The sequence below is a fragment of a genome, unplaced genomic scaffold (assembly GCF_019419815.1).
Source record: "Pyrus x bretschneideri cultivar Hongxiangsu unplaced genomic scaffold, Pyrus_bretschneideri_v1 Contig47, whole genome shotgun sequence".
In the NCBI taxonomy this organism is placed as follows: domain Eukaryota; kingdom Viridiplantae; phylum Streptophyta; class Magnoliopsida; order Rosales; family Rosaceae; genus Pyrus; species Pyrus x bretschneideri.
The window spans coordinates 1626684-1635838 of NW_025999784.1; the positions used below are offsets into that span (position 1 = coordinate 1626684).

Sequence of the window (9155 nt, forward strand, 5' to 3'; positions counted from 1 at the left end):
CAACACTTCCAACTAATTCAATAACTAACCCATTCACTGAGTACTTGACAAGTGTCAGCTATTAATTGAAACCCTCACCAAAAATCTCCCCAACCACTTACACTCTGTCTCTTTTATTGCAGCCAGTGGACCACCGTGGCACGCCGTTTCCTCGACGATGATTAAGTCCCACCACCCCCCCACCATTTCTATAAGACCCTGAGTTTGCTATAATATCCAAAGCACCGGCACAGTTCAGTTAATATAACGAACTCTCAGTTGTCGTTGCTTCCTTTTACCACGATTTTATGAGCAACGTGGTAAGTAATCCATAAGTTGGACACAAGCAAAAGCTGTGTTGAATTAGATCAAAAATGGCGGCGGCTTTAGTGAGCGACGATCTGGCCCAGTCGACCAGCAGCCGGAGAAGCTGGGGGTTGGGAAGCAAGAGGAGCTGGGCGTCCGCAAGTTTCGGGGAAGTGTGGCAGGCGCCGCCGGATGTGTTCAACAGGAGCGGGCGGCAGGATGACGAGGAGGAGCTGCGGTGGGCGGCGATTGAGCGGCTGCCGACGTATGACAGGTTGAAAAGAGGGATGCTGAGGCAGGTGCTGGACAACGGGAGGGTGGTGACTGATGAGGTGGACGTGACGAAGCTGGGAATGCAGGACAGGAAGCAGTTGATGGAGAGTATATTGAAGGTTGTGGAAGATGATAACGAAAGGTTCTTGAGAAGACTTAGGGACAGAACTGATAGGTTTGAAACTCTTTCTTTCTTTTCTTTTTTAGTAGAAAGCGATATTATGAACTATTCAAATTTACAGAGGATTCAAATTCGAGTGTATGGGCGGTCACAGACCGTACTAGTTAACTGGTCTAATCTACAAAACTTTGCGTTGAAAATCATATATTTGCTTTCTTAAAAACTAGGAAATTAAGAGTTAGTTTGGGATCGTTTTTGTTTTGTCTTGTTTTGTTTTTTTTTTTTTTTTTTTTTTTTTTGAACATTTGGTAAATTTTAATATAAAAATATATAATTGTATATAACGGCAAAAATGAACATGAGAGTAGGGGTGGTGGCGGCGGAGCGGTGGTAAAGGCAATAGTGGTGGCAGCGGCATTGGCGGCGGTGGTGGTGATGGTGGCAACAATGTTGGGGGTATGATAGTGGTGGTGCCAATTGTGGGGTGTGGTGGTTGGAGTGGAGAGTTAACAATTGTGCTAGGGGAGACAGTAGCGGTGGTGATGCCGTTTGTGGTCGTGGTGGCAGTTCTAGCAGTCACTTTATTCTTCAAGTGATAAAATGTGTGTAGAAAAATAAATAATATCATTTTTTAAATAACTAATGAGGATATTACAAGAATTCAAATTATTCATTAAAAACTCAACTCCATTTTTTATGAAAGCAACATGAAGATTGCTTTTATAAGTTGTTGTTTGGAGACTATTGATTTTAAAATAAACAAAATATTTTATTTTTACCAATACATTTTTACTACTTAACTTTAAAGTAAAGCAACTTTTGGTATAAAAAAAAATACCAAACACAGCTTTTTTTTTTTTTGGTTTTTTTAGGATTTTTGTAATGTTTTTATGTTTTGGGTTTTGTTACTTTTTGTGATTTTTGTAGGAGGCCCACCCCAATATCTTACCACTTTACCCACTTTAAAATAATACTTTTATTAACAAAATTGTCCTTGTATAGAATGACCTTCAAAGACTTAAAAACCAACCAATCGTATCTTACCACAAGCCCCTTCTCCTCCACAATTAAGATAAATCATTAGATAATTTCGTATTACCACATTAGTACATAACTTCCACTCAAAATTTAACACATATACAATTATTATACAGCTGGACTTAAAACTTATTTAACATAAAAATGAAATTAAAAATATAAATAAATAAATAAAAAACTTGAAGAACCCCATAACCACCACCCTCCTTGACCTCAGCCTCCACAACTTCACCCCATTTTAATTTCCTACCTCATTGCTTCAACCCCAAAGACTACTACTTCTTCCTCCTTCCCTCTCTTTCTCCTCTCCCTCTCTCTTATGCACTGGCTTTCTCACCGATTGTCTCGCTTGCCATGGCTGAGACCTTCACCAAATTGGTTGAGGCTGTGCTCGAACAGCAAGCCCATCTTGTCCACTGATCTCCTCTACGGTCCTTCAACGACTCGATCAAATGGGGACTCAAGAACCATCTCCCTATTCCAAAAACACGTCGTTAAGGCCGACTGAGGTGTTTTGATCCTCAAAATTTCGATGTCTACATGAGGATTTTGGGTAAGTAAGGGCGTTGGGTGGTTTTTTTTTTTTTTTTTTGGGGGGGGGGGGGGGGCGGGCGAGGTTTGGGTGTGTTGATAGAGACAATTCTGGGAATTTCTTGGGGAGGGGACTACTATGATATTTGTTGTTGGAGTTGTTGGGTATATTTGTTTAATGATAATTTTCTTTTTTGTTAAATTATAATAAATTTTTTAAAGCAAGGAAAATTGGGAGAAGAAATATATAGGGTTATTTTGGGAATAATGGTGGGTGGGGAAAGAGTTTATGTGTGTTTTGTCTTTTTATGGTGGGTGTGAACATAAGATGGGTGGGGAAATAAGACACTAGGTGGGTATAACACCACTCTTTTTGTAGTGTGGGGATCGAAATTCCGAAGATTGAAGTCCGATATGAGAACTTGTCTATGGATGGGGATGTGTATGTTGGGAGCAGAGCACTGCCTACTCTACTTAATGCTACCTTGAACACCATTGAGGTTTGATTTCTCTTGGTTTAACTAATTTTATGAAAAACTTATTTTTCTTGCTTAACTTTTTAACTTTCTTTAAATTATTATTTTTTCAAGCTATTAGTTTTTTGAGCTGCAGAGTGTCCTGGGATTAATTAAGCTTGCTCCATCAAAAAAGAGAAAGATCCAAATACTTAAAGATGTCAGTGGAATAGTCAGACCTTCCAGGTATGAATTTACTTCAACTGTTTAGTTTTGTGTTAGGGATGGGGTTCGAACTCGGAACCTTGATTGCATAGGCTAATGCTCTCAACAGTTAACTAATTTGGTAATTTCCCAGGATGACCCTACTTTTGGGTCCTCCAGGTGCAGGCAAAACAACCTTTTTACTAGCACTTGCAGGAAAGCTTGATGATGATCTAAGAGTGAGATTTTTTTTTCTCTCTAAATTTTTTAGTTAGTGTGCATAATTAAGCTTTGTTATTGATATTACTCGGAAAATGGTGAGCAGGTTTCTGGGAGAGTCACATATTGTGGCCATGAACTGCATGAGTTTGTTCCTAGAAGAACATGTGCTTACATTAGCCAGCATGATCTACACTCTGGAGAAATGACAGTGAGAGAGACGTTGGATTTCTCTGGACGTTGTTTGGGTATCGGAACTCGATACCAACTGCTGGCTGAACTCTCAAGAAGAGAGAAAGAAGCCGGAATCAAGCCAGACCCCGAGATTGATGCATTCATGAAAGCCACCTCAGTCTCAGGCCAGAAGACTAGTTTGGTCACAGATTATGTTCTCAAGGTTTGTGATTGCCTTCATTTTTTAAGACAAACAATTTCCGCAGACCCCTGTTTATTTTTGTCCCTTAAATCTCTACTGGATTATGATTTTTGGAAAATCTGACTAATTAGTATATAAGTTTTTACAGATACTTGGATTGGATACCTGTGCTGATATCTTGGTTGGTGATGATATGAGGAGGGGTATTTCTGGTGGCCAGAAAAAACGTGTAACCACCGGTACATTTTTTCGTACCATGTTATTAATTTTGTTCATCAAATCTTCTTATAATTATGGTTTGGGGACTAATTGATTGAACAATGTGTAGGGGAGATGTTGGTAGGACCAGCAAAGGTTCTTCTGATGGATGAAATATCAACAGGGTTAGACAGTTCCACAACTTTTCAGATATGCAGATACATGAGGCAATTGGTTCACATAATGGATGTTACCATGGTCATCTCTCTTCTGCAGCCTGCGCCGGAGACATTTGAGCTCTTTGATGACCTAATTCTGCTTTCGGAAGGGCAGATCGTGTACCAAGGTCCGTGCGAGAGTGTCCTCGAGTTCTTCGAACACATGGGATTCAAGTGCCCAGAGAGGAAAGGGGTTGTTGATTTTTTGCAAGAAGTGACATCCAGGAATGACCAAGAGCAGTATTGGTTCAAAAAAAGTCAACCTTACAGATATATTTCAGTTCCTGAGTTCGTGGAGGCCTTCAACTCTTTTCGAATTGGCCAACAGCTTGCAGCTGATCTTAGGGTTCCTTACGAGAAGTCCAGAGCTCATCCGGCTACATTGGTCACAAAGAAATATGGCATTTCAAACTGGGAATTGTTCAAGGCATGTTTTTCGAGGGAGTGGCTACTAATGAAGCGCAATTCGTTTGTGTACATATTTAAGACCACGCAGATAACGATAGTGTCATTGATCGCCTTGACTGTGTTCCTTAGAACAGAAATGCCTGTGGGAACAGTACGAGATGGAGAGAAATTTTTTGGTGCACTGTTCTTCAGTCTGATCAATGTGATGTTTAATGGTATGGCAGAACTGGCAATGACTGTTTTCAGACTTCCTGTTTTCTATAAGCAGAGGGATTTCTTGTTTTATCCTGCATGGGCTTTCGGATTACCAATTTGGGTCCTCAGGATCCCACTTTCGTTCATGGAATCTGGGATTTGGATCATTCTTACCTATTACAGCATTGGATTTGCTCCAGCTGCTAGCAGGTAAATAGTAATGTTCAGTGTTCAGTTTCCATCTTATACATTTATATCCTTCCGGATTACCAATTCACATGATTTTTTCTTCACTGCTCCAGATTTTTCAAACAGTTCTTGGCATTCTTTGGCATACATCAGATGGCTCTATCCCTCTTTCGGTTCATTGCTGCACTTGGAAGAACACAAGTTGTTGCTAGCACGCTTGGTGCTTTTACCTTGCTAATGGTATTCGTTCTGGGAGGATTTATTGTTTCCAAAAGTAAGTAACCGATCTAATATCTACCTTGACCGTGTTAATGTAGTTAAAGCAAGTTGTTAACATGCTTAAATTTGTTCCAAGTTTCTTGAAAATTTCCAATTCCTTATGATTGTTCAGTTTCTAAGCTATTTTTCTTTGTAGACGACCTTGGGCCTTGGGTGCTATGGGGCTACTACATTTTCCCTATGATGTATGGACAGAATGCGATCGCCATGAATGAATTCCTTGACAAAAGATGGAGCGCAGTTAGATCTCTCTGTGGTTTGATAGTCTTCAGTTCATGATTTTTCATTCCATAAAAACACATTCATCTAATCAATTCTTACCTTCTTTTGTAGCCAAATACAGATCCAAGAATTAACGCAACTACAGTAGGGGAAGTCCTCCTCAAGTCTAAAGGATTCTTCACAGATGAATATTGGTTTTGGATATGTATTGGAGCACTATTTGGTTTTTCTCTCCTCTTCAACATCTTGTTCATTGCGGCATTGACTTTTCTGAACCGTAAGTTCATCTCATTTTGAAGCTTTACTCTCTTTTCTTAACGGAATGAAGTTCTGGAGCTGACACACCCTCCTTTTCTTTTTTGGAAAACCAAAATCAGCTCTCGGGGATGCAAAAGCTATCGTATCTGATGAAGAAAGTGAAGGAAAGAGAAAGAAGTCGTTAAGTGAAGAAATGATAGTGAAAAGTTCTTCAGAAATTGTTGGTGATTTAGATCATGCACCAAAGAAAGGAATGGCTTTGCCCTTCCAACCCCTTTCGCTTGTGTTTAACCATGTGAACTATTTCGTGGATATGCCCTCTGTAAGTTATTCATTTTAGACATTTTATTCTGGATGCTTTACATACTCATTTTGATCAACAAATACACTTCTATCGATTACTGATTCTAGGAAATGAAGACTCATGGAGTTAAAGAAGATCGCCTTCAATTGCTACGAGATGTCTGTGGTGCTTTTAGACCCGGAATATTGACAGCCCTTGTAGGTGTTAGTGGTGCTGGAAAGACAACTCTTATGGACGTCTTGGCAGGTAGAAAGACTGGTGGATATATCGAAGGGACCATTAACATATCTGGTTATCCAAAGAACCAAGAAACATTTGCTCGTGTTAGCGGTTATTGTGAACAGAATGACATCCATTCCCCACATGTTACTGTCTATGAATCTCTCCTGTATTCAGCCTGGCTCCGTCTTGCTTCTAATGTAAATACACAAACACGAAAGGTATGTTGCACTGGAATCTTTCATTTCTTCTTGAAATCCCATTTTCGATCTTATCGAGTACCAAAAGTTTCTTCCTAATGGTGATACAGATGTTTGTTGAAGAAGTCATGGCTTTGGTTGAGCTTAATCCACTAAGGGATTCTCTTGTTGGCCTCCCAGGAATAGATGGTCTTTCAACAGAACAACGGAAGAGGCTAACCATAGCTGTAGAGCTGGTTGTTAACCCCTCTATCATTTTTATGGATGAACCGACATCTGGTCTCGATGCCAGGGCTGCTGCTATCGTCATGCGTACTGTGAGAAACACGGTGGACACAGGCAGAACTGTTGTCTGCACAATTCACCAACCAAGCATAGATATTTTTGAAGCTTTCGACGAGTTACTTCTGATGAAACGTGGAGGGCAAGTCATTTATGGTGGACCCCTCGGCCACCATTCTCATAAGCTTATAGAGCATTTTGAAGTGAGTTTTCCTTTCAGTTCTTATATCTTGTACGTCCTTCACTAGTGATTTTAGAAAAGTGGTTTCCGCACGTGCATTGTCTCTCTTGTACACCCCTGTTTATTTGAAGTCTTTACATTGAGTAAATCAAAGAAGAATCAAGTGAAAAAAATAAACGAGGTGTGCAGAAGAAGAAAATGCATGTGAGGAAGTCATTTCCTATGATTTTAATTCAGTCTCGACTAGTATATTTAACCTTCAACAGGCCATTCCGGGTGTGACCAAGATCAAGGATGGTTATAATCCTGCTACATGGATGCTGGAGGTCACAGCTCCTGCCGTTGAGGCTCAACTTGATGTGGACTTTGCAGACATTTACACAAACTCCTTGCTTTACAAGTAGGTGTCGTAATATCTTTCTCGATCAGGTAATCTATGATTTCTAGTTTTAAGATCTCTTCCTCTTGATATTCTTTTAGGAGAAACCAGGAGCTTATAAAAGAGCTTAGTACACCAGCTCCCGGGTCCAAAGATCTCTACTTTCCAACCAAATACTCCCAACCTTTCTCTATTCAGTGCAAAGCTTGTTTCTGGAAAATGTATTGGTCTTATTGGAGAAACCCTCAGTACAATGCCATCAGATTCTTCATAACCATTGTCATCGGTGTCTTATTCGGTATTATCTTCTGGCAGAAGGGACAGCAGACGTAAGATCTGGTTTTTTAACTGCATAATTGACGAAATCATGTTATTAGCATCTCTATTTAATATAAATGAAAGTTTTCTTGTAACAGAGCCCAACAACAAGATCTGATGAACCTTTTGGGAGCCTTGTTTTCTGCTGTGCTTTTCCTTGGAGCCACGAATGCTACTGGGGTCCAATCTGTTGTTGCCATTGAAAGAACAGTTTTCTACCGCGAAAGAGCTGCCGGGATGTATTCTGAACTGCCTTATGCATTTTCTCAGGTAATATATAAAATTGACAAATTGCTTAGAGACCTTGTTGCACACATCATATTACTTGATTGACAAGTTATCTTTTTTTTTTGCAGGTGGCTATAGAGACAATCTATAGTGCAATCCAATCATTCATATATACAATTCTCCTGTACTCTATGATTGGATTCGAATGGAAAATCGGCAAATTTTTGTGGTTTTACTACTATATCCTAATGTGCTTCACCTACTTCACCATGTACGGCATGATGGTCGTTGCATTAACTCCAGGCCATCAGATTGCTGCCATTGTCATGTCCTTCTTCCTCATTTTCTGGAACTTGTTTGCCGGCTTCCTCATTCCAAGACCGGTACGTGATATCAAAATTAAGGGCCTATTCGGGATTACTTCTGGGATGGTTGAAACGCCTACCATAGAAGCGGTTTCTAGAGAAACGTCTGCCATATGCTTCTTTAAGAAGCACTTATGACAAAATCTTTTTTAAGTAAAATTGCTTTTTGCGAAATCAATCCCTAAATAACCCTAAATACGCGATCGATGCTCATTGCTTCTGTTTAACCACACTATATGAAAGTTCATAGCTTCAAAAATCCACATTAACCTTGAATGTCTATCTGTGTTGCAGCAAATACCAATCTGGTGGAGGTGGTACTACTGGGCTTCCCCTGTGGCCTGGACACTTTATGGCCTTGTCATATCCCAGCTGGGTGACAAGAATGCTGACATTGTCATCCCTGGATATGGCACCATGCCATTGAAGATGTTCCTCAAATATGCCTTTGCTTTTGAGTATGATTTCCTTCCCGCCGTGGCTGCCGCACACGTCGGCTGGGTTCTCCTTTTCTGCTTCGTGTTTGCCTATAGCATCAAGTTCCTCAACTTCCAAAGGAGATAAAGAAAGAACCAAGTTTACATACTACTGCAAATCGACTCAGAGAGTCTTGAAGAGTGTTAAGATTAGCATTTTGTAAGTAATGGAGGAAAACCAACCAAAACTGTTTTCCTTTTTTCCCCTATTTATCTTGTGTATTATTGTATTCTTTTGTAAGAGTGTTGCTTTTGTACTAAAAACATAGCTAAAGCTGGGTTTCTGATATTAAATAATGTCGTATAACTAATTCACGTGTTATAATTGTCAGAAAACTGAGGTTCGTTTGCTATATTATTGCGTTTCTTTGAATAATTCTTGAATGATGATTGTAATAGGAGCCAAAATGCTAAAATAGACTTAAATCCATCCCTAAGAAGCTCACATGTCTTAGGGAATTAAAATGATATAAATTGGATGGAATTTGAAAAGTTTGATTTTTATTACAAACATTAAAATGTGGTTTTGGAAGTCTAAACGAACTCAGATGGTTAAAATTCATCATGTATTATAGCAAAGCAGCAAGTTTGAATTGGGACGTTGCGTTCTTTTCAGAAAAGGCATCATGTTGTGTTCTTTTGTCTTCCTTCATCCACTCGGCTATTTGATATACATCAATCACGTCAAACAGTACTATCAATTCACTATTCATGACTAATGTATTTTGTTTGTA

General features: G+C 39.5%; 1 protein-coding gene across 1 annotated transcript; it reads left to right on the forward strand.

Moving 5' to 3' along the window:
- The first annotated feature begins 210 nt into the window (after window positions 1–210).
- On the forward strand, window positions 211–8732 carry LOC103955211 (pleiotropic drug resistance protein 2). Its single transcript, XM_009367089.3, has 18 exons — window positions 211–733; window positions 2628–2748; window positions 2861–2949; window positions 3062–3146; window positions 3233–3523; window positions 3651–3741; window positions 3831–4731; window positions 4824–4984; window positions 5126–5229; window positions 5323–5488; window positions 5589–5791; window positions 5881–6213; window positions 6303–6677; window positions 6922–7055; window positions 7136–7363; window positions 7451–7622; window positions 7709–7963; window positions 8240–8732. The coding sequence occupies exons 1-18, from the start codon at window positions 354–356 to the stop codon at window positions 8507–8509; spliced, it is 4359 nt and encodes a 1452-aa protein (XP_009365364.1). The 5' UTR covers window positions 211–353; the 3' UTR covers window positions 8510–8732.
- Window positions 8733–9155: the final 423 nt, after the last annotated feature.

Bases quoted from the DNA above. Each gene is read 5' to 3' on its own strand.
- LOC103955211 (XM_009367089.3), top strand. From the start codon at position 354: ATGGCGGCGGCTTTAGTGAGCGACGATCTGGCCCAGTCGACCAGCAGC. The intron at 3,742-3,830 runs GTACATTTTTTC...AACAATGTGTAG, and splicing joins GAAAAAACGTGTAACCACCG to GGGAGATGTTGGTAGGACCA. The intron at 4,732-4,823 runs GTAAATAGTAAT...TCACTGCTCCAG, and splicing joins TTTGCTCCAGCTGCTAGCAG to ATTTTTCAAACAGTTCTTGG.